We start from the raw sequence: 26,025 nt of genomic DNA on the forward strand, positions 1-26,025 counted from the left end.
ATTTTCTATTGAGCATTGTTACACCTCCAAGAAAGACTTTACTATTGTTATGACTTTTTCTAGAAAACTTTTCCATTTTTCCTACATATGATTTTTCTCCTCTTTTTGTGTGAGGGTGTTTGTGTGTGTGTGTGTGTGTGTGTGTGTGTGTGTGTGTGTGTGTGTGTGTGTGTGTGTTTTGTGTGTCCTGTGATGAACCCTGAGCTGTGTCTTGTAGTTCGAGGATTCCACATCTGCTATATCATAAGGTCTCTATCCTGTATTTGTTCTGTATTGCAATTTCAATTTTCTTACAGATCAAAGACATTCCCATTTGGTACAATCCTAACTTATTTCATTTGTGTGAATCAACTTATGTGTGTTAAGCTGTGACCTCCAGGTCTTTCCACATTGGTCACACTTATAAAGTTTCTCTCCTTGTGTCTGTGATGGATGTTAAGCTGTGCCTTCCAGGTGAAAGAATTTCCATGCCTGCTACATACATAACATTTCTCTCTGGTGGGCTTTTTTTCTGATGGACAGAAAGGGGTAAGTTCTGGATGAAAGACTTTCCACATAGGTTACATTCATAAAATTTCTCTCCTGTGTGTGCTCTCTGGTGGATAGTAAGTTGTAGCTTCTGGCTGAAATCTTTCCACAAATACGACATTTATAAGGTTTCTTTCCTGTGTGTTTTCTGATGGACAGTGAGGTTTGACTTCCAGGTGAAAGTCATTCCACATATGTTACATTCATAATGTTTCTTTCCTGTGTCTCTTATCTGATGGACATTGACGGTTGACTTCCAAGAGAAGGACTTTCCACACATATTATATTCATAAGGTCTCTCTAATGTGTGTGTTTTCTGGTGCACAGTAAGGTTTCTTTTATGGGTGAAAAACTTTCGACACAAGTTACATTCATAAGGTTTCTCTCTATTATGTGTTCTCTGGTGGAGATTAAGATTTGATTTCTTGGTGAAAGATTTTCCACACATCTTACATTCATAAAAATTTCTCTCCTGTGTGTGCTCTCTGGTGGACAGTAAGGTCTGCTTCTGGCTGAAAGACTTTCCATACATATGACATTCATAAGGTTTCTTTCCTGTGTGTATTCTGATGGACATTAAGGTTTGACTTCCAGGTGAAACACTTTCCACACACGTTACATTCATAAGGTTTCTCTCTAGTATGTGTTCTCTGGTGGCGAGTAAGTATTGATTTCTGGGTGAAAGACTTTCCACACTTGTTACATTCATAAGGTTTCTCTCCTGTGTGTGTTCTCTGGTGCAGAGTAAGATATGCCTTCCAGGAGAAAGACTTTCCACAAATGTTACATTCAAAAGGTTTCTCTTTTGTGTGTGTTCTCTGGTGGACAGTAAGCTTTGATTTCTCGGTGAAAGACTTTCGACACATGTTACATTCATAAAGTTTCTCTCTTGTGTGTGTTCTCTGGTGGAGAGTCAGCTTTGATTTCTGGGTGAAAGACTTTCCACACTTGTTACATTCATAAGGTTTCTCTCCTGTGTGTGTTCTCTGGTGTCTAGTAAGATTTGCCTTCCAGGAGAAAGACTTTCCACAAATGTTACATTCAAAAGGTTTCTCTGTTGTGTGTGTTCTCTGGTGTCTAGTAAGATATGCCTTGCATATGAAAGATTTTCCACAAATGTTACATTCAAAAGGTTTCTTTTTTGTGTGTGTTCTCTGATGAACAGTAAGCTTTGATTTCTGGATGAAAGACTTTCCACAGATGTTACATTCATAAGGTTTCTCTCCTGTGTGTGTTCTCTGGTGTCTAGTAAGATATGCTTTGCATATGAAAGATTTCCCACAAATGTTACATTCAAAAGGTTTCTCTTTTGTGTGTGTTCTCTGGTGGACAGTAAGCTTTGATTTCTGGGTGAAAGACTTTTGACACATGTTACTTTCATAAGGTTTCTCTCCTGTGTGTGTCCTCTGAGGGACCACAGGGTGTTTCTTCTCAGTGAAAGACTTTTCACACTGTTTACATTCGTCAACTACAGAAGACACATGAGGACTATATGCTGCACACATCTTACCAGGTTCACTGAAAATATCCATGCTCTGACAGCCAGTGACCTTTTCTATCATCATTCCTAAGGAGTTCGCATTATTCTTAATCAGTTCTGACTTCTGTATGGAGCTCAAATGAAAACTTCTTATAAGTCTCACTTTTTCCTCCCCTTGGTTACTATTCATGACTGCTACTTCAGAGAGATAATTGGGACTTTCCTGGCAGGTGCTAATCACATCATCCATTTCTGGGACATCTAAAATGAATAATAGAAAAATAGACAAAAGCATAAATGAGATCCATAAATTCCTTAATGTAAAGATATTTCCTCACATTCTGTTACAATACTTTCAAATTTCAAAGCATTGCTTTATGCAGAATATATATATTTCTCTGCAATGTAGTAATTAAGAAAGTAGCACTGATATTTTACAATGGAAAATAATGTTTTTCTTTATTTCTGATTTTTATATTTTTCTCAAGGAAATATTTACTCAAATTATTCATCTCCGTACTCTTAATGCTTCCATTCTGAATCTCCCTCTATGCCCAGCACCACTGATACGAAATTGTCCTGATCCATTTTCCTCCTACCTGCAAAATACTAGTTTAAAATAAAATGAGATCTCATTACATTTATTATTGTCTTTTTCTCTTTATGAATGACTTCTCTACAGACAAAAAGAATTGCTAACATTAACTACACTGGAACATCAAATTCAGTTTGTCTCCACGAGAATTCTGGATTGACAATTCCTTGAGACAAAGGATCACCTAATTCTCTGCCATACATGACTCAGGGCACTAGGAATACTATTGCTCTGTACAGCTCAAGATAAACACACCCACTGGGCTCTGGACCCAACATCACTATTCAAGAGGCTTAACTCACCTGTGAAATTCTCTTCTGAGTCTTCTCTCATCCATGGTTCTGCACCTTGCTCCAGCTTCACAATCAATATAGGTTTAGGAACACAGTGCCCTGTGAATAAGAAATAGTGGAGAACTACTGATCTTGCTGGGTCATCATTAATGTAATGTTGCACACATCCTGTTCACTGGGTTGCTCCTAAATCTGGTTTCTCAATTGTTTTATTTTTGGGTGGAGGGATCGGTTGTGGGGCCTGAACTCTGAGCCTGGGAGCTGTATCACACCTCCTAAACTCAAGGCTAGCATTCTACCACTTGAGCCACAACCGCAATTCTGGCTTTTTTTTTTCTGCTTTTTTCAGACTGAGGAATCGAGCACAGGGCCACAAGCATGCAAGGCAAGCGCTCTACCACTGAGGCACCTTCCCAGTCCATGGTTTCTCAATTCTTAACATCTCCATGATGTACTTTCCCGCAGCTTTGGGTTTATTTTGCCAATGTGTGGCTTGGACTCAGCTCTTTTGCTCAAATCTAGCATTCTACTAGTTTGTGTCTTGGCTACATTTCTAGTTTTTGAATGGTTAATTGGAGATAAGAGTCTCATGTTCATTTTTCTACAGTTGCTGGCTTCAAACCAAAATCTTCAGATTTCAGCCTACAGAGTATCTAGGATTGCAAGCTTGAAGCAATGCAACCTATGTCAGGTTTGGCTTACAAATACACACTTTGACACTTTCAACTACTGATTTTCAGATAATACTGACAGTAGTAATGTATATTCTATCTAGACTGTAGATCCACCTATAATAATCACCCCCAAGACTGGGAAGTCAGTTTCCTGTTAGTGGATCATAGTTTAGAACTTTTGTCCAACTACTAATTTGCCTTCTTAATGAATGAGAATAAAATTAGCTCTTGAGTTACATATAATGAGTTGAAGTTTCCCTTAGAAAGAAATGACACTTCCTATGGACTGGAATCTTTTTTTTTTTTTTAACAAAATGTAATGGTCCAAAGGCTTACACTTGTAACAGTACGTTTAGGAGGTAAGATCAGAAGAGGCAGGCTTGAAACCAACCTGGGCACAGAAACACAGAATATACCCCAAAACAAAATCCAAAATGGAGTTGTGGCTCAAGCAGTAGTGTGAAAGGCAAACAACATCAAGCTCCCAGACCTGAATTTGCCTGCATTTTATACTAGCAGTTCTTTACCTGGGAATGGACAGTAATATTATACCTAAATAACATAGTCAAATGTCTACAAAAATAAAAGCACTTGACCTTCCAAATAAAAGTGACCTTTGCTCACCCAAGGATATTAGGTTGCTATAGGTCTCCAGCATCACTTCTCTATGAAGGGTCCTCTGACCAGGATCCAGATACTGCCACTCCTTCCAGGTGAAGTTCACAGCCACATCATCAAATGACATCAGCTTCTGTAATGGCACATTTCCATCAAGAAATTAGGCCTGGGTCATGAGAATTCCAATCTGGAATTTCATTATGCTGCAGGTATGCTTTTGTCTTACATAAAATGTTTGCAGCTGGCTATGTTATTTTTTCACAGGGAAAATTAAATAGCAAATTAGAAATATTTGACAATACATAAACCTGGTCATTAAAATACACAGATTTGCAGGGCACTGGTAGCTTATGCCTGTAATCCTAGCTATTGAGGAGGCTGAGGTGTGAGGATCAAGGTTCAAGGCCACCCCAGGCAGGAAAGTCCATGAGACACTTATCTCCAGTAAACCACCAGAAAACTGAAAGTAGCACTGTGACTCAAGTGGTTGTAGAGCACTCACCTTGACCTGAAGAGCTGAGGGACAATAACCAGGCCCAGAATTCAAGCCCCAAGACCAATAAAAAGTTACAGATTCCCTAATGAATGCAAACACATTTCTGCTGCTAGCAATAAAGACAAGATAAAAATTCTAAGGGGATAATAATGTGGCATGATGACATTAAGTCTAAGGTGCTGTCTAAAAATTGTATTATTATTTTTGATAAAATTTTAGTACATATAAGTCTAACAATGAATTAAACAAATATTTTCTCTGCATTTACATTTACTGCTTCACCATAAATTCTATTTAGACCTTCTATTAGCAAGTACTCTCATAAGCAAGCAGAACACATTCAGGATATCACATGGGATACAGAACATAGAACATTACTAGATCAAAGAAAAGCAGTGTCCACATGAATGCTCAAAAAACAGTAACAGTACTCCAGAATGTAGCTAATGATTTATTGGGCCCTTATAAGATTTGATTTAGTTCCCACATAAAAATATGCTAGGTTAACCATGTTTGGTTTAAATACTAAATATTGAAATGTGGTCATAGACAACCTGATATTTCCTTCCTATGTAAATAAGAACTGCTACCATGAAGTTTTGTGAACTTTCTCTACATTCTACAATACAAAATATAGGTGGGAGGGGAATAAAATGTTCCTTGAGAAGATTTTCATTTTAATAGGCCTTCATGGAAGGTGGAGGCAAATTGATAGAGACTCAGGGAACACTCAAAATGACAAAAATGATAAATATGACCAAATGCTCAAATGTGTTAAATATTCCTGAGTCATTTCTCCAGTAGATCTCTAAAGATATATTTCCACTTTTATTAGTTAATAGCGAAATTCCTCAGAGATCAAAATCAATTCCTGAGCAAACGTCTGTGAGATTTTGCAACAAATGATATTTCTAATAGAGAAATCCTCATCACTGGATTAATTTTTTTAAATCAAAACTACGTATCTTATACTGGCAGTGAATGAAAATATTTAAAAGTAGTGGTATGGAAAAAAAAACTGAGTACCATGACAAATGAAGTTAGAGCAAAGATAACAGAATCAGGTGAAATCAAATTTTCTTGTAGTTTATCAATTGGAGGAAGGACGTCCTTTTGTGTATGGAACTCTGAAGTTGAGCTGAAGGGGGAAAAAGGTTTGAGAGGTTGGAATTCCAGCCTGACAGCACTGAGAGCACTGAGAGCTGGCTGCAGAAGGCTTAAAAGAGAATTCTGGAGAGGGTTAAGAGACTGGAGTGCAGGCCTTTTCCTTACTGTTGGAAAGATAGCATCTGAAACTGAGCTGCTGTTCACCTTGAAGGCTAGGTAAGGTGAACTTCATGTCTGCATTTTCTCTGGGCACCAGGCTTCTGTCTCAGGAGAATAAGGAAACATGTGTGCCTAACAACCTGTTGTGGCTCACATTGTAATATTAAGATAGATACTTCGATTTTGCATGTTATCAATGGGAATCTTCCCTGTGTGAACTCAAGGTACTATGCTAGCTTGCTGGCAACCAGAGACCAAGTGCCAGAGAGGCTTCAGAACCCTGGTTTCCCCTAAGTCTATCTGTTTATGTTTTTGTGTTTCTCTAATTTTCTTTGTTTCTGGATTCCTGTAGAACTCTCTAGGCAACAATTTTCCTATACAGTGTGTAAAAAAAATGTCAATCCTAAGAGCCATGTCAGCAAACTAAAAATAATCACTAAGAAAAACTAGTTTCCAGATAGATCATTGAAGAAATGAAAAAACTGAGAGACATATGGAGGAAAGAGAGAATGAGAAAAGTAAGAAAAAATGATTCAAAGATAGATACAAAGAGAGAGAAACAGAAAAATAACCAACACAAGTGAGTAAAAAACCAAAAGTAGAGAGAGATTATAGAGGAAAGAAACCTTGTGAGGATACTTTAGAAAACAAACAAGATTTTGTAAAAAGACCATAAAGTTTAGCAACAAATATAGCCTCAGCTTCAAGTAAGACCAGGACCATGAAGTAGTCCAAGAAGTATATATGGAGAGTAATTTAAATACATATAGGTTAATCATTCCTTAAGAACACACGATGGTACGTATGACCACACTATTTCAGCAATTCCAGCAAAATTTCATTGAGATAGTTTAATGTTACTCATGAGGATGAGATCTGGTTGCAATCTACCCTTCACCTTCCATGAGATGTATCCTGCTCGGTGTCACTACATCACATAACAGATATGACTACATGTTATGACAAGATGAAACCTAGACATTCTGAAGCCAATCTGAATTCAACTTAGAAAGAATATAACCATTTAATCTGCTAAACCTACAAGTAATCTTTATCTCCTAATCTACAAGCTGTCTTTATCTGATTTATGAATATGTTCTTGAGGCTAAATCTGTGTGGTTTGTAGTATTTTTAATTCTTGGACATCTTTAGGTTCATATAATGGAATGGAAAACAAATGAGAAATAAAAAAACACTCACCAGAGATCCATTCATTCTGTCTTGCTGCTGACAATAAACAGAAGACTCTGGAAGCATGGCTGGGATATAAGGCAAATGACGTATTCAGAAATGAATGCGTGAGATTTTGGGTCCAGAATTTTCTCTTGCAAACATAGTACATGGACTGCAAAACCATAAAGCTGTCTTAAAAGAATCTTTCATATCTCAGACAAAGCATTAAAGTCTACAAGAAACACAAATCCAGTCCATTTCCTGGTAGATAGATATTATTAAGCCAACTAATTTCTGTGTTTATGTACACATTAAATTGGAAAAAATGAATGTTCCCACAAATATTATTGAATACTTTAAAGCAAAAACATATCACATTTCCACAAAAAGTATTGATTACTGAATATACTTGGGGATGTAGGAACTGCTTTTTTTTATGCAAAGGTATCCTAGGAATCCATTGGAATTTGTTTTCTACCTCATTCACTTACATATTTAAACACCAGGGAAAGCATGTATGATGTAACTCAGTAGTTTTCATACAAAGTTAGAGAAAAATTGTATACAGAATAGATTTCTTGTGTTATAATATTTCAACAACGGTTGTCAAATGGCACATTACACTGTACCCATTGCACACCTATGCAATGTCTTGCAATTTCCATTTAACATGCTTTGGCCAAAGGGACATGAGTAAAGATGAGGTAAATCCAGGTTTGAGAAGTCCTTAATGTTCATTTCCCTAAACAGTCTTGGGAAGAACCTTGGCCATCCTAAAGATACAACATAAAATACTGCATATAGGAGTGACATACCTGAACATAAGCAACACCTACAAAGCATACAACCTTGAGTAAGACATAAAACCTCAAGTTTTCTTCTGTGATTTTTCTTTTAAGGCCAAATGTCCCTGACCAATACTTTCTGTACTACCAGGCACAACCAAGCGATAAGAGCTAGCATTAGCAAATCCTTAGATGGGACATTTAACATGAGTTTGCATGATGACATACTAAAAATCATAGCGGTAACAGGCTGAATAAATTATCAAGAAGAAGATTAGGGATTACTACATGAATATATACTTTCAGTCATAACAATTACCCCACCATCCCAAACCACAGCCTCAGGTACCCTCTGATAACTATGCACTGGCTTATTCCTCAATACAGCGCATCACAATTCCTGGAAATTAGTTTAAATCTTGCAACAACACAAAGTGATTGAGACTGGTGTAGGAAAGAGTACCACGTGAATCTGGTGCTCAGGGAAGTAGCAACAATTTTTGCATAAGGCAAGGGAAGCTAGTAACATCTTTCTCTTCCTGTGCTTTTCTGCTTCTTGCCTTTAGGGCTTCTCAGAATTGACAAAGTCTGTCCATTTAGGATGGAGATTCCTATTCATAGGGTGCTCTGCTTCAAACATTGCTAGGCTTCATTCCTAAAAATACAGGACCAGCACTCACTACTCCAATATCCCATGTACAACTGTCTCTAGAAACAGAGTCATGTACAAACGCTTGTGAACACAAGCCAAGAGATTAAAAACTCAAGCCAAACAGATTAACTTATCCCTAGGAGAAACAACACAGAAGCCCCAAATACAAGTGCAATGTAAGAGGACTCAAGGCAGGCATATTTGTCACAATTTCAATAGAATTCTTCCTGTACTCCTCTTATACCTGGGCAAAGCAAATAAAGTCACATGGGTTAATAGAAGAATCCCTTGGTCTTGGAGTACAAATGCACGGCTCTTGGGCTCTCATGGTCTGGACAATCACCCAGCTTGCTCTCAGATATTTGGGACCAGGTTCTTGCATCTGAAGGCCCAGAGGCTAATGACAGCACAAACTCCTGAACCTCAAGCAAATTATCAAACGCCAGACTGGAGTAAAGTGTGGAGAGGGAAGTAGCAAGGAGTGTCACGGTAGCAATAATGAGGGCAACCAATATTCCCCAAAATCTGCAGCAATGGCTAAGAGTCCTCTGAACCTCAATAGAAAACAGAGACTCAAACTTATTATAGCATTGTTCTATCAACTGAACATACAATGTAAGTTATGGGGATTGCATAGTAAGCTAGGATTACTCACGCAGTTAGTGAGAACACAATTGCTCCTGCAAGAGGCAGGAAACACCACCCCACCTTTGAAAACCATACCCAGCCCAACTACTAGCATGTATGGATACATAACACAAGCTTGCACAGTAAATGATACAAAACCATGAAACAGGACAGGTCTCTGAAACAGAGGTATGGGATGGTGAGAGGCGTTATGAACTAATAGGCCTCATGGCAGCAGCCAGGCTCAAGATGTCAGGGTGAGCTTGTCCACACAAACTGAAAAAAATCGGAGCAAGCAAGCTACCACTTATCACATCACTCCTCTGAGACCAGCCCTGCCTTACATACTGGGAGACTCGTACCACCAGAACTGTGGACAAGGTTTCAAATTCACAGGCCCTCCAGGGCGATGGATCATCATAACCATGGGAATCACTGGGCATAGTGGAACCCAAGAGGGATGCACCACATCTCCTGCCTAAGGAATTCTACAAGTGTTATGCATAAATCCATCTTTTTGCATTGGTTCACCTTTTCCTCCAGAGGAAGTCAGAACCATAATCTATCCCTGAACACCTTACCATACTTGTACCTTCTACCTCAGGATCTACAATAGTCAATAACTGTGATCAATGAAGTAAGAGGATATAATATTTGTATAATAATGACACTTACATCTGTGAGCAATGAACAATTCAAAAATAATGTACAAAGTAAATTCTATTTAAACTAGTATAATAAACATAATACTTAGAAATAAATGTTTGAAAAATGTAACCAAGAACAATAACAACTATGGGACACAGCTAGTCCAGGAAGCAGCCATTTTTACCTGATCCTTATGTCTTGCTTCTCAGGAAGTTACTTTTAACTTTTCCTTCATATTTTATAGGTGCTCCAATGTTGCCCTCTACACATCCAAAAGTGCCTCACGATCTCCATTTTCATGAGGAAAAGCTCAGGTCCACTAAAAGAGGGATGGAAAACCCTTACACTGGAGGAATGAATATCAAGCATGAAAATTTCCTACACAGTCCTTCCAAATCATGATGTGGGAAAGGATCATCAACAATCACAACAAACCCTTAAGAGACAAGCTTAGAATGTCTGATATGAGGAAAGGAGGCAAAAGATTTATTCCATAGTGTAATGGATACAGTCTGGGAAGACAAGTCTGAAGACCCCTAGATATGCGGCCTAGAGTTGCTGACAGGAGCTTTTAGGTTTCGAGAAGAGGTAGAAAATCAAAACAAAATAGGATATGCAAAACAGAAAAGTAAAAACAGACTGGTTTGGAGCAAGTAATCAAGATTCACATGAACATGGACCTGCCCTGAACTCTACCTCCTCCCACATTCATCCTGATCTACGTAGACAACCATTTTTTTTGAAGAGTCTTGGAGGAGGAGTACCATTTTTTAAGAAAGCCTTGGGAGGAAACTTTTCACTAGTCCCCTGAAGCAATTAATAAAAGAAAGGCAAGTACAGCACAGCAAATGCTCACAGACAGTGCCCAAGCTCTGAGGTCAAGCCACAGGACCAACAACAAAAGGGGGGAAAAACTTTATAAGGAAAGACAAATTTCAGACACAAATAACCAAAAACTCCTTAAAATTTCATAGATGGAATTTGGGAGTTTCTTGGAAAGTAATGAGTAGAATTTGAGAAATCAATTTAATTCGAAGATAATAAAGTATATCTGTCTTTAAATTCTGTTATTTTATTCCAGTATATATATTAGAGCAGGGGATGATGGTGCCAGAATCAATCAGTTTACTGTCCGCAAGTACCCTTTTTTTTTTTTTTTTTTTTTTTTTTTTTTTGTCGATCTTGTGGCTTGAACCCAGCCTGAGTGCTGTCCCTGCATTTTTAGCTCAAAGTGAGCTCTCTACCACTTGAGCCACAAGGCCACTTCCATTTTTTTTTTTTTTGGTAGTTAGCTGGAGATAGGACTTATGAACTTTCCAGGCTGGCTTTGAACTGGGATCCTCATATCTCAGGTTCCTGAGACCTAAGATTACAGGCATGAGCCATTGGCACCCAGCTGCAAATACTGTTGTAAAATGAGAGGGGAGATATTCAAAACTTTAAGGAAAAACAGAGACATAATTTACGTTCTGCAGAACGTACTTTTTGAACAAAAACAAAAACAAAAACTACGTAGTATCATAACCTCAATTATATTAAAAGAACTAAGAATTAAAAAGCCAAATTATGCAGTGCTCCTAATACATTTGTGTTTTTAATTGGTCTCACAATATTTATGTTGGTAAACTGAATTTTCAAGAAGAAACTCACCTAAGATTCCGCAGCTGGAAGAGAAAGGTCCCCAGGCATCCTTGCACACTTAGGACCAAGTGCCTTGTGCCAATCAAAACCCTGTAACAAGACCACTTCCTCTAGGTGAATTGTGCATGCATTCTGGGAATTGTAGTTTCTATGGGGGTATAGATCCTTTGAAAGTGTTGGGGGGGGAGGGGGCGGGAGCGGTCGGGGGTGGGGGGAAATCAGGGAGGCAGGGGTGGGGGGAAGAGGCACCAGTCCCTCCTTGCCCACTGTTGGTGTTTTTAGTTTGCAAATCCGGGTTACTTTGCTTTTCCCTTGCTGCTGGAAGTGCTCTGAAGTAGAGCTTTGCACTCCATAGTCAGAGCCAAGAGGTAGAAGCCCAGCTTCTCTTTTTCAGGGGATCTTTGGAGCTTTAACTCGAAGCGATCTGAGGCTCCTAGCCAGAGTCTGCCCTTCCCATCTTTCCCCAGTCTGGGGTGGATGATATTTTATGAGCTCATAGGTTTGTGCTGCCATTAGCACTTGTTCCTCCAGGTGCCAGAAAGTGGCTCACAAAACTCTGATTTTTGAGACAAGGAGAGTCAGGAGTTGTGCGTTTATACTTCTGAACCTAGAGATTCTGGTATGCACACATATGACTTTATGAACTTGGTTTTTTGAATTGAAGTCAATGAATGGTAAACATTCCTTGAAAATGTCTTATATAAACATATTGATCCTCTTTTCATCCTCTGCACTTTCTAGGGCTTTTGAAACTTTCAAAATGCTGCTGGCACAAATATACTCCAATTAACATGTCTGTTCTTGACAAATTACAATTTCTCCACTAATTTAATTAGCCTATATTACATCACTTAAAATGAGAGACACTAGCTGGGCAGGTGGTTCAGTCATAGACTGCTTGCCTTGCATGAATGAAGTCCTGGGTTTTATTCCTCAGAACCACATAAGCAGAAAAAGCCAGCACTGTACTGTGGCTCAAGTAGTAGAGTGCTAGCTTTCAGCTGAAGGTCAGAGGGACAGTGCCCAGGCTCAGAGTTCAGGCCCCACACCGACAAAATAAATATCAGAGAGGTTTCCTATACATGTACACCAAAAACAATTGTTAAAACATAATTTGAATACAATACAATGCACTTGATATGTGTGTGCCTGTCCTGATTCTTGAAATCAGGGTCTGAAAATGACCTTGAAATTATTTGGTTCCATGCTAATGTTCTACCACTTAAGCCACATTTGCACTTCCCACTACTTTGGTAGTGTATTGGAGATAAGTCTCTCAGACTTTCATATGCCATGGCTTCAATCTGTGATCCTTGTATCATTCCTTCATGTCCATCCCAGGGAACCACAAGCAGGCACGGGAGAAAAATTATTATAAGGTTTATTAGAAGGACCATATTTCCCAGGACAGGGAGCACAAGCATTTGTCCCTCTTCTGGTTGCAACAGGATCTGGGGGGCAGGATGTGAATTAAATACGTGCTCAGGTGAGTCTGAGATGAGAGAGGGAGTGGCCAGCTGTACTGAGGGAATTCTAGGTCTGGGAAGAGCTCAGGTCTTGGTGGAGCTGAGAAGTAAAGGTGAGGATAATACTAACTTTCCTCAGATCTCAGCCTTCTGAGTAAGTAAGATTACAGCTATTACACATGATAGCCCAGTTACAATGCTCTTTTTAAAATTCAGATTATATTCTAATGAAATAATATGAAATAGAAAACTTGAAAGTTTTAAGGCACAATGTTGTCACTAATGTGTATGAGGACATTCCAAATCCCAAAACACACAGAAAATGCCCCCACCTTGAAATCTGTAACACTCCTGATCTCAAGTATTGTGAATGTGAACACTTAGTCTATAATAAATTCTTAAGTCTTTCAAAGTGAGAAAACATTCTTGTGACAGAAAAACCCAGTAGTAATGTGAAATTATTGCTTTTAAAGGATTCATAGTGTCTTTCTCAGCAAAAACAACCTCAATGATGTATACAGAATAGATTTTCACTTTCTGTATATGTCACTGTAAAGGTCATGTATTTTATATTAACAATTACCATTCTATGTAATTGTAGAAACTACATCACTACTCGATAACAGAATATCCTGTGTAATCAACCAATAAGTACAATCAAAAGCACATCGGGATATAATTTGTTGGTTTTAATTTTGATGGATGTACATTTTGGGGTGTATTTTCTGTTAAGATTGTTTAGTAACACATAAGACTTCAATCTACTGGTGCCTTGGCTGGGGATGGTTGACTGGGATTTTGTCACTCCTCTGACCAGCATTTTATGTTGCATCTTTATTAGGCCCTGTATCTCCAGCAGAATGGACATGATTCTTAATATGACTACTTAGGAAAGTGATGGACTTCTCAATCTGTGTTTATATCATCAGTGCTGATGTACCTTTGGCCAAAGCAGGTTCAAACTCAAATTGCAAGTCATTGTACCAAGGTATGCTAATTATTTGCATAAAGGGTAATGTGCCATATGACAACCATTACTGAAATATTATAAAACAAAAATATGTGTTGTATATATTTTATCTCTATAACTTTGTGTGAAAATACTGTTCATAACATACATGTGTTTGAATATGTAAATAAATGAGTTAGAGAACAAATAATCAATGGAGTCCTAAGATATCTTTACATTAATAGAAAAATAGTTTATATATCCCTAGGTGTATTTCAGTGATAATTACTTTTAGTGAACAGGTGGCATGTTTTCCTTTTTTGGGTTCAATTTTTCAACAATCTTTTGTAGGAGCTTTAGTTTTTTTTTCTGTTCTTTTTTTGGGGGGAGGGTCTGGTCTTGGGGCCTGAACTCTGGGCCTGGGCCCTGTACCTTAGCTCTTCAGCTGAAGCCTAGCGCTCTACTACTTGAGCCACAGTGCCACTTGCAGCTTTTTTCTTTTTGCTTATGTGGTGCTGAGGAATCGAACCCAGGGCTTCAGGCATGCAAGGCAAGTGCTCTACCACTGAGCCATCTTCCCAGCCCCCATGCATATGTCTTTAGTGGACAATATAATGCTCTTCTTAAGACAGGAATGATTCTTCTCCCATAGGAAGGCTCTTCCAGGCCACATATCATGTTTTGAACAGGAACATCTAGGGTAAAATCACACAGGTTCTTTTCTGACTCCCTTATTTGCCTTCACTCCTAGCCATGGTTCCAGAATCGTTATACATTGTCAACAGCAAGAAAGCATGAAAGGATCTCTAGTGAGATTCTTTTATTTTTCACTTTGTTTGACATTCCATTATGAACCTAAGGATGTCCAAGATGGATGAAGAGAAAAAAAAGATTCAGCTTCAGGAACATGTTTCTAAAAATGCTAAAGATGTAGCCAGGCGCGGGTGGCTCACACCTGTAATCCAAGCTACTCAGGAGGTGAGAGCTGAGGATCAGGGTTCAGAGCCAACCCGAGCAGGAAAGTCTGTGAGATTCTTTTATCCAATAAACCACTAGAAAAAGGGAAGTGGCACTGTGGGTCAAGCTGTAGAGCACTCACCTTGAGCTGAAGAGCACAGGGACAGCACCCAAGCCCAGAGTTCAATCCCCACGATGGACAAAAAAAAAAAAAAAAAAAAAAAAAAAACTAAAGTTGGCTTGGAGATTTAGAAGATTATAAAATCTGACATTCCAAGTTAAGTGAAGATATGCTTGTTTGTTTCTACATTTTCTAGTGTGAGAGAAAGTTGGCCCACTAGTTATGTGATTCAGTGACACCCAGGAGATGACTTCTCATTGAAGGTGAAGGATGGCTAGCAACTGCTCAGACATCACATCCTCATATGTAATATTAAACTATCCTAATGAAATTTTACTGGATTTGCTGAAATAGTGTGGTCAAACATAACTTCAAATATTCTACAGGACTGAGTGAGCTTTAAGTACTTCAATTAATCTCTGTAAATACTCTTGGACTGCTTTGTGGTCTTTGTTTTACTTGAAACTTAGGCTGAGCTTGATGGTATTTATAGAAATCTCTGTTTTTCTCTATGGTGCTCTCATAGGAGTTCTCTTACCTATTTTCCCAATTCATTCTATTTTTCATCTTTATTAGCTTTCTTTCTTTTGCATTACATTTATTTATTGTGAAAATACCATAAAGGGAGGTTACAAATACATGGTCAAGATAGTGAGTACATTTCTTATCACACATTGTTGCCTCCTCCTTTGTTTCCATTTACCATCCCTTCTTTCTTTTTTTTTTTCTCTTTTCAGTCATAGTTCTGGAACTCTGGGCCTAGGCGCTATACTTAAACTCTGCAGCTCAAGGCTAGTACTCTACCACTGGTGCCACATCACCACATCCAATTTTCTAGTGGTTAATTGGAGATAAGAGTCTCACAGATGGTCCTGCCTGGGCTGGCTTTGAACTTCTATGCTCAGATCTCAGCCTCCTGACTAGCTAGGATTGCAGGCATGAGCCACCACCATGTGGCTTCACTAGTTTTATTTCTCTCTTTCTTCTCTCATTGTCTACTTCTCTCTCTGTCTCTTTTTCTCTTTCATTCTCTCTGCTTCTCTTTCCTCCATTTTTCTCTTAATTTTACTTTTCTTCAAATGGTTTTTCTTATGATACTGTTTCAAGGATACTGAATTATTTGGCCATATTTTCTGTTGAGATCTCTCTTTGAAGGTCTCATTCTGCACTTTACACACGTGGACCACATTGTCCTACATAGTAACTTGAACCTCTGCAAGGACCTATGAACTAGTCAGAAACATAAAGGTATGCGCATGTGGGTTCACATGAAAAAAGATACCAAACTATTCATGACAATCTATCAGACATTTCAATATCAACTTCAATTGAGGTCAATGACTATACAATATGGAGGACTTTAGGCTTTCTCAGGAATGGTAACTTTTCTGCATGAGGGCCAAAGAACCCATTTTATAAAATATCTTCCCTAGCCTTGGAGTGCCTTCTACTCAGGACCCGGGTACTGTCCCTGAGCTTTGGTAATAAAGGAACAAATGTGTTGACAATCTATCAATTTTATTCACAGCACTACTTGTGGGAAATTTGGTGATAATTGGCCAGAACACTCTCACAGCAATTCCTACCTAGTTTGCCTTTCAATTGTGATCCTTAAAGCTCATCCTATTGAGCAACTAATAATTCACATGTGAAGCATCAGTGCCCTGTTAGATCAGGAGATCTTAATTTCTTGATCCAAGCAGGACTCATGGTGTCCACATAACAGGATATAAAATTCATAACATCATATAGACATATGCAAAGTTCCTTTTGCAATTACTTGGTAAAGGACTGTTTACCTATCATTCTGTAAACTACATTCAAATGGTTCCACTAAATATTTGGAAGAATGTATTGTTTGCACAGATCCTATTATTGGTCCTCAAGGTGAATTCAGGGGCAAAAATTTGTGAGGCTTCCTTTACATTCTATACCAGATGCCCTTTTGTATCACTGATTTTTCACATTAGGGTCTTGCTTCTCTGCCTTGGCCTTTCGACACACTAATTTTATAATTACATATCACAAGTAGCAAACAAGATAGTCACATATAACCAGAGCCACACTTTTATTGGCTAAGATACCATTTTCATTAAGCTTTTCGATGGGATACCCTACAAATTGTATCTAATTTCGGCTTCCTGAGTTGCTAAGATTCCACACATGAGGGAGTGTAATTGCTCATTTTTAATTGCTGGTCTTAAATTAAAAGAAGGATAGGGTACATTACCAATTCAATGAGCATTAAGTCCCTTAAATTGTGAGTTCAAGCAAAGAGTTGGCCACATGATAATAACAAAATAATAGAAAACATTAATGAAATGTTATCATCAGGCATACTTTAAATGAATGTGGTATGTTGGTTCATAAATTGAGCTATAAAACAGGCCAAGGTAGGACTCCAGTCTGTGACCCATCCCTTCTCAGAAAGCATCCACTTTATAAACATGGGAGAATGAGCTATTTCCAAATGGATGGTGTGTGGGGTTGGGGGTACAAGTAGGAAGAGCAAGGGCACAGGTACCTCCCAATCCCCCAATTTTTTTCACTATTCCTCTGTAGATAAGCAGAAGTGTTGGGCTGGGAAAGTGGCTCAGTGGTACAGTGCTTGCCTTGCATGCATGAGGCCCTGTCGAATCCCCAGCACCACATAAGCAAAAAGAAAAAAAAACCTGGAAGTGGTGCTGTCGCTCAAATGGTAGAGTGCTAACCTTGAGCTGAAGAGCTGAGGGACAGCACCCAGGCCCAGAGTTCAGGCCACACAACCGTATCTCCCCCCCCCCAAAAAAGCAAAAGGGTGAACAGTATGATGGAAGAGGTTAAGCTAGCAAATAGCTAAATCTTGCAATGTGAAGTCCACTGTCCTTTTCTTGTACATGGAATCATAAGCTGGATTTAAGGATTCTCTTTGAACAATTAAAATAAATACTGAAATTGTTGAAGGCACAGGAAGCATGAGGTAAAGCACTGAAGGAAACCTCCTGTTACCAGAGAGAGATTTGTTCAGAACAGCCCACAGAGCTCATGCTTTGATTCCTAGCTTTTATGGAGGCCAAGATGAAAGAATCTCCTTTGAAGCCAGCTTGGCTTCAACTCAGTTCCTGAGTTCAACACCTCATATTGGCACAAAAGCATTCCTTCATGAAAGTGTGAAAGTAAATAGGGATACAGGTGGACCAATTGCAACAATGAGATGTACAAGTCGTTATGTCGAAAAATGAAATTTACAACTTTGGTGGGGGGGGACAGGGTGGGTAAGTGGGGATGATTAGGTGGGGAGCTGGGGGGGATGAAGGGAAGGTATGGGAAGGGGAAACAAAGGAAGAGGCTACAATGCTTGATAAGAAATGTACTCATTATATCGCCCATGGAATTGTAACTCCTCTCTAGAGTGTTTTCACAATATAAAATTATAAATTAAAATTAAAAAAAAAGAAAGTGTGAAAGTAGAGCTCTTCATGTAACCAAACAGCTCTGGACATATCTAGAATGACTGGCTTATATAGGATCTGGAGTCTTGGTCTTGGTTTACTAATTAAGCACTTTCTGATGTAACAGACATATTTTGTAAATGCCTCCAAGATATCTTTAATTACATCACTATACTGTGGCATCTATCTTGGCTCTAGAAATTCTAATGTTAGGTCCACCTTTGTGTTTCTGTAAAAGAAGACAGTATATTTGTTGGAAGCCACATTTTGGAAAATGGAATACTACAGTGTTTATTACACAGCTAGCAGTCTGCAAGCAGCCTGTAGTAACAAAGACTTGAAGTCCACAAATACACTTAGACAGCTTGGAAATAGGACAGAAAGGAAAAAAAAAGAATAAAACCAACACCAAGAAACCAATCAGCACCAAGAGAGTGTTGAATTGGGACACTAGGATGACCAGAGACAAGCCAGGGGAAAGGACACAGGACATGATCACAGAAACATGTGGCATTGTATCTGGTGCCACTGCTGGTCAAGCCTAAATAGGACCTAAGCAGGAGGCAGGTCTACAGGAAATTCCAGTCCCAGGCACTAGACTAACAGATTGAGTAACATATCAGCCAAATGCTCACCCCTGCTTCCAGGAAACCAGACACACCCATCTGTTGGGTGGCAAGTGATGTATGTTGTCATTTCCTTCCCCAAACATAAATACCAGACTGCAGACCCCACCAACCACCCTGTGGCCAATAGCGCACCAGCCACACCTGACTTCCTTACTTAATATTACTGAATTATTAAATTAATTTACAAAATGTTACATCCTCTTTATCATTTTGTATACAGTTAAAGAATTTGCTTTTTGTAAAAGCCATTTTTCTTGAGCCCCACCTATGAAAGAATAATTCTCACATTCACCAAAAATTAAACATTCTTCTTTTGAATAATTTATTTCTTCCTTCTTCCTCATTCCTTCCCTTCCTCTTTCCCTCTCTCACTTCCCTCCTTCCTTCCCTTGTCTCAGGGCCTAGAAGTGATGCTGTAGCTCAAGTGGCAGATGGTTTTATTTTTTTGTTAACTTCAATTTTTGTGAGATTGATCAATATCTTTTTGTGCCTGATTATTTTCCCTAATGTCATATCTACATTGGCCCTCTATGAGATAACACAGTCATGACACATCGTCCACACTGGTGTTTCATTATAGCTTACTCAGCAGAACAACTAAATGGGCTAAGAGTGAATCAATCACAAGTTGCTCATCACCAGTGATTAAATAAAGACAAGATCAAGCACTGAAGACACTTTGGGGTTCTGCCCCAAGGCAAAATGCAGAGACTCTTGTTTTATTTATCAACCATATTTTTTCATTTGTTCTTTTTTTTTTTTTCGTCCAGTCCTGGGGCCTAAACTCTGGGCCTGTGCACTCTCCCTCAGCTCTTCAGCTCAAGCCTAGTGCTCTACAGCTTGAGCCACAGCAACACTTCCAGCTTTTTTCTTTTTGCTTATGTGGTGCTGAGGAATTGAACCCAGGGCCTCATGCATGCAAGGCAAGCACTCTACCACTAAGCCACCTCCCAAGCCCCCCACCATATTTTTTAAAATATATATTGTAGATATGCTATATAGATTCGTTATACCATTATATGAGTTAGGTCATGAATACATTTCCTATTGAGCATTGTTACCCCTCCGAGAAAGAATTTACTACTATGTATGTACTGCAATAAGGACTAATATCTTCCATTAGATCTTCTATTCAGAAACTGAACTGGAATAAGTTAGGCCTTTGTCCTATAAGGCATGGATCACACATACGGAGGGAGACTTAAGGGAGCAGTAGAAAAATGGTTGTTCTCATGTTCTTGCCTCCAATCATCACATTCTTTACCTATCTATTGTTCCCCTAACCATTTTGGAGATGACCTGAATCCAGTCCCAAAGGGCCAGAGCTCATTTTTCTAAGAAGAGTTTATCAAATTACCCTGACACACCATTCCTTAGTATAAAAGACACAAGTTAATAACTTCAATCTCTGAATTACTTGTTGTGATTGGTTGTTTCCACATGCTTTGGATAATATTGAAGGACACCATATCCACTCAACACGATGAGAGGATGAGAAATGTTGGCTCAAAGAAAGCTGAAGAGTGAAGAATGGTTTTCCATCATACCTAGCTTACCTCTGTCAGGAAGCATTTCTCTATATAATTTATAGAGGTTTTCTGACAAATGTTTTCCTACATTGGGCTATTTTCCTGGGTGAATGTTTTACTAATTGCTAAAGGACAGCTTCTGGTTGGAACACTTCCTCTCATGTTTATATTTACAGAAATTCTGCTATGTGTCCCGGTCTCTGGAACCTGTACAGATATGACTTCCGGGAAAATGTTTTCTATACTCATAATTTCTTTCCTGTCTATGCTCACACATATGCTCAGTATTCATTTCTGATTGAAAGTCATTTCACATAGGTTCTATGCACTACTTTCTTTTCTCCTACGTGAGTCAGTTCTCTGATGAACATGAGGTATTCCTTTCTGATCAAAGGATTTCCACATTTGTAATATTTGTAAGATTTCTTTAGTGTGTGTGTTCTATGAACTTGGATCCATGAATACTTGGTAAAAGACTTTCCACATTTGTTACATTTGTATTTTCTCATCTGTGTCTGTTCTCTGATGCAAACTGAGTTAGGACTTTTTCTTGAAAACCTTTCCATTTATTTTTCCTATGTAGGATTTCTCTCCTCTTTGTGTGAGAGGGTGTGTCTCTGTCTGTGTGTTTTGTGTGTTCTGTGATCAACCCTGAGCTGTGTTTTCTAGTTGGAGGACTCCACATCTGCTATATGATAAGGTCTCTATCCTGTATTAGTTCTGTGTTGCAATTTCAATTTTCTTACAGATCGAAAACTTTGTCCATTTGGTACAATCCTAAGTTATTTCATTTGTGTGAATCAACTTATGTGTATTAAGCTGTGACCTCCAGGTCTTTCCACACTGGTTGCATTCATAAGGTTTTTCTCCTTGTGTTCTGTGATGGATGTTAAGGTGTGCTTTACAGGTAAAAGAATTTCCATGCCTGCTACATACATAACATTTCTCTCTGGTGGGTTTTTTTCTGATGGACAGAAAGTTGTATGTTCTGGGTGAAAGACTTTCCATATAGCTTACATTCATAAAAATTTTTCTCCTGTTTTTGTGCTCTCTGGTGGACAGTAAGGTCTAGCTTCTGGCTAAGACTTTTCACACATATGACATTCATAAGGTTTCTTTCCTGTGTGTCTTTTCTGATGGACAGTGAGGTTTGACTTCCAGGTGATAGATGACATGCATGTTACATTCATAAGGTTTCTCTCTTGTGTGTGTTGTCTTGTGGCCAGTAATGTATGACTTCTTGGTGAAAGACTTTCCACACCTGTTACATTCATGAGGTTTCTCTCCAGTGTGTTCTCTGATGTCTAGTAAGCCTTGATTTCTGGGTGAAAGACTTTCCACACATGTTACATTCATAAGGTTTCTCTCTAGTATGTGTTCTCTGGTGAACAGTAAGGCATGCCTTCTTGACAAAAGACTTTCCACACACATTGCATTCATAAGGTTTCTCCCCTGTGTGTGTTCTCTGGTGGACAGTGAGGTTTGACTTCCAGTTGAAAGACTTTCCACAAATGTTACATTCATAAGGTTGCTTTCCTGTGTGTGTTCTCCGGTGGGTAGTAAGGTTTGACTTCCAGGTGAAAGACATTTCACACATGTTCCATTGAAAAGGTTTCTCACCTGTGTGTCTTTTCTGGTGGACAGTAAGGTGTGACTTCTGGGTGAAAGACTTTCCACACACATTACATTCATATGGTTTGTTTCCTGTGTGAATTCTCAGGTGCACATTAAGGTATGCCTTACAGGTGAAAATCTTTCCACACATGTTACATTCATAAGGTTTCTCTCCTGTCTGTTTTCTCTGAGGGATGATAGGGTATGTCTTCTCAGTGAAAGACCTTTCACATTGTTTATATTCTTCAACTACAGAAGGCACATGAGGACGATATGCAGCACAGATCTTACCAGGTTCACTGAAAACACCCATGTTCTGACACCCAGTGACCTTTTCTGTCCTCATTCCTAAGGAGTTCCCATTATTCGTAATCAGTTCTGACTTCTGTTTTGAGCTCAAATTAAAACTTATTATAAGTCTCACTTTTTCCTCCCCTGGGTTACTATTCATGACTGCTACTTCAGAGAGATATTTATTGTGACTTTCCTGACAGGTGCTAATTTCATCCTCCATTTCTGGGACATCTAAAATAAATAACAGGAAAATAGACAAAAACATAAATGAGATCCATAAATTCCTTAATGTAAAGGTATTTTCTCTCACTCTGTTACAAGATTTTCAAATATCAATGCATTCCTTTATTCAGAATATATATTTTCTTTTTTTATTTTATTTGATTTTATTTTATTTGAGAACATACTGTACAGAGGGGTTACAATTACATGGGCAGGATAATGCATACATTTCTTACCAAGCATTGCAGCCTCCTCCTTTGTTTACCCTTCACCTCCCTTCCCAGCCTCCCCCCTCCCCCCCACCCAATCATACCCCCCTCCCCCCCACACACCGACATTGTAAAGCTGGTTTTGACATGACATTTTGTACTTCTCATTGTTGCAACAGGTCCACCTGAATCCTTAAACGACTTGTTTGTCCCCATCTCCTCCACATGTTATACTGACATCAAATATAGTGAAAGCGGGGGTTACACTGTGGGGGAGGGACACACAAAGCAACAAAGAAATAATCTTATAAATGCATTAGAAACACATGCATGAAAGAAACGAAAACATTAAAAAATATATTTAAGGGTTCGTCTTCCTAACATCACATTATCTGACCTTTTGCGCTTGACTCATACCTATACTAGATATTGCAAATAAGGGAAACCATGGGACCTATGTTTCTTTGGGCCTGGCTTACTTCACTTAATATAATTTTTTCCAAGCCTTTCCATTTCCTAACAAATGGGGCAATGTCATTCTTTCTGATGGAGGCATAGAATTCCATGGTGTATATATACCACATTTTCTTGATCCATTCATCTACTGAGGGGCATCTGGGTTGGTTCCATATCTTAGCTATGGTAAATAATGCTGCAATAAACATAGTTGTGCTGGTAGCTTTAGTGTGGTCTTGTTTGTAAACATTTGGGTAAATGCCCAAAAGTGGGATTGCTGGATCATAGGAGAGTTCTATGTGAAGTCTTTTGAGGAACCTCCATACTGCTTTCCAAAGTGGTTGAACAAGTTTACATTCCCACCAACAATGAAGTAAGGTTCCTTTCTGTCCACATCCCCTCCAGCATCTGTTGTTGTTAGAGTTCTTGATTTTTGCTGTTCTAACTGGAGTGAGGTGATATCTCAATGTTGTTTTGATTTGCATTTCTTTTATGGCTAGGGATGTTGAACATTTCTTCATGTGTCTATTGGCCATCCTTCTTTCTTCTTCAGAGAAGTTTCTCTTTAAGTCTTTCGCCCACTTATTTATTGGGCAGTTGTTTCTTTGAGGATTTGTTGTTGGGTGGTTTAATTTTTTGAGTTCCAAGTATATTTTAGATATGAGACCCTTGTCCGTTGTATGGCTAGTAAAGATCTTCTCCCAATCGGTGGGCTTTCTATTGATCTTGCTAGCTATGCCATTTGCCCTGCAGAAGCTCTGCAACCTTATGCAATCCCATTTGTCCAACCTTTCTTTTATTTGTTGTGTTTCCGGGTCTCTATTCAGAAAATTTCGGCCAGAGCCAAGGAGACCTAGGGTTTCTCCTATTCCATCCTGTAATGTTTTCAGAGTGTCTGCTTTGAGTTCAAGGTCTTTGATCCATTTGGAGTTGATTCTGGTACAGGGTGATATATAAGGATCTAGCTTTATTTTTCTACATGTAGTTAACCAATTTTGAGAATATATATTTTCTATGCAATGTAGTAATTGAGAAAGTAGTACTGACATTTTACAATGGAAAATAATGTTTTTCTGTATTTCAGATATTTCTTTTTTTGTCAAGGAAATATTTACTCAAATTATTCATCTATGTACTTTTAATGCTTCCATTCTGAATCTCACTCTATGCACATCATAACTGATGAGAAATTGTCACAGCAGAGGATAGCAGCCCTAGCATACTCCTATTTTCCTCCTAACTTCATAATATTAGTTTAAAAGAAAATGAGATCTCCTTTCTACAATTTTTATTGTCTTTTTCTCTTTATGAATGACTTCTCTACAGAAAAAGAGAATTGCTAACATTAACTACACTGGCACACCAAATTCAGTTTGTCTCCACGTGAATTCTGGATTTACAATTCCTTGAGACAAAAGATCACCTACTTTTCTGCTACACATGACTCAGGCGTACAAGGCCTATTTCCCTCTAAACAGCTCAAGATAAACAGACCAATAGGCTCTGGACCAATCATCACCTTCAAGATGCTTTAAGTCACCTGTGAAATTCTCTTCTGAGTCTTCTCTTATCCATGGATCTGTACCTTGCTCCAGCTTGACAATCAATTTAGGTTTAGGAACACAGAGGCCTGTGATTAAGAAATAGTGGAGAACTATTGTTCTTGCTGGGTCATCATTAATATAAGGTTGCAGACATCCTGCTCACAAGGTTGCTCCTAAATCTGGTTTCTCAATTGTTTTATTTTTTGGTGGGTGGGTTCTGTTGTGGGGCCTGAACTCTGGACCTGGGAGCTGTTTCTCAGGTCTTAAGCTCAAGGCTAGCACTCTATCACTTGAGCCACAACACCAATTCCGGATTTTTTTATGCTTATGTGGTGCTGAACAATCGAACACAGTGACTCAAGCATGCAAGACAAGTGCTCTACCACTGAGCCACCTTCCCAACCCATGGTGTCTCAATTCTAACAGCTCCATGGTGGACTTTGCCCCAGCTACGCATTTATTTTGCCAATTGTGTGGCTTGAACTCAGCTATTTTGCTCAGATCTAGCATTCTACTACTTTGAGTCTTGGCTACCTTTCTAGTTTTGGAATGGTTAATTGGAGATAAGAGTCTCATGTTCATTTTTCTACACTTGCTGGCTTCAAACCAAAATCTGCAGATTTCCACCTCCAGAGTATCTAGGATTCCAAGCTTGAAGCAATGCAACCTATGTCAGGTTTGGCTTACAAATACACACTTTCACACTTTCAACTACTTATTTCCAAATCGTACTGACACTAGTAATATATATTCTTTCCAGACTGCAGATCCACCTATAATAATCACCCCCAAGTCTGGGAAGTCAGTTTCCTGTTAGTGGATAATCGTTTAGAACTTTTGTCCAACTACTAATTTGCCTTGTTAAAGAATGAGAATAAAATAAGCTCTTGAGTTACATATAATGAAGTTGAAGTTTCCCTTAGGAAGAAATGACACTTCCTATGGACTGGAATCTTTTTTTTTTTCATCAAAATGTAATGGTCCAAAGGTTTACACTTCTAACCCTACATTTAGGAGGTAAGATCAGAAGGGGCAGGATTGAAACCAACCTGGGATGGAAATTCAGACTATACCCCAAAACAAAAGCCAAAATGGTGTTTTGGCTGAAGCAGTAGTGTGAAAGGCAAA

The 26,025-nt window shown here is 38.7% G+C and overlaps 1 protein-coding gene across 1 annotated transcript in view; it reads right to left on the minus strand.

Moving 5' to 3' along the window:
• LOC138841615 (zinc finger protein 420-like) overlaps nt 1-22,485 on the minus strand; it is a 45,446-nt gene extending 22,961 nt beyond the window's left edge. Inside the window, 3 exon segments of the mRNA XM_070042392.1 lie at nt 2,039-2,269; nt 2,906-2,995; nt 22,302-22,485. Coding sequence (XP_069898493.1) covers nt 2,039-2,269; nt 2,906-2,995; nt 22,302-22,485 — 505 coding nt within the window.
• Between the last annotated feature and the right edge of the window lie 3,540 nt (nt 22,486-26,025).

Source organism: Dipodomys merriami, unplaced genomic scaffold, assembly GCF_024711535.1.
Source record: "Dipodomys merriami isolate MVZ:Mamm:240054 unplaced genomic scaffold, mDipMer1.0.p SCAF_323, whole genome shotgun sequence".
NCBI lineage: Eukaryota > Metazoa > Chordata > Mammalia > Rodentia > Heteromyidae > Dipodomys > Dipodomys merriami.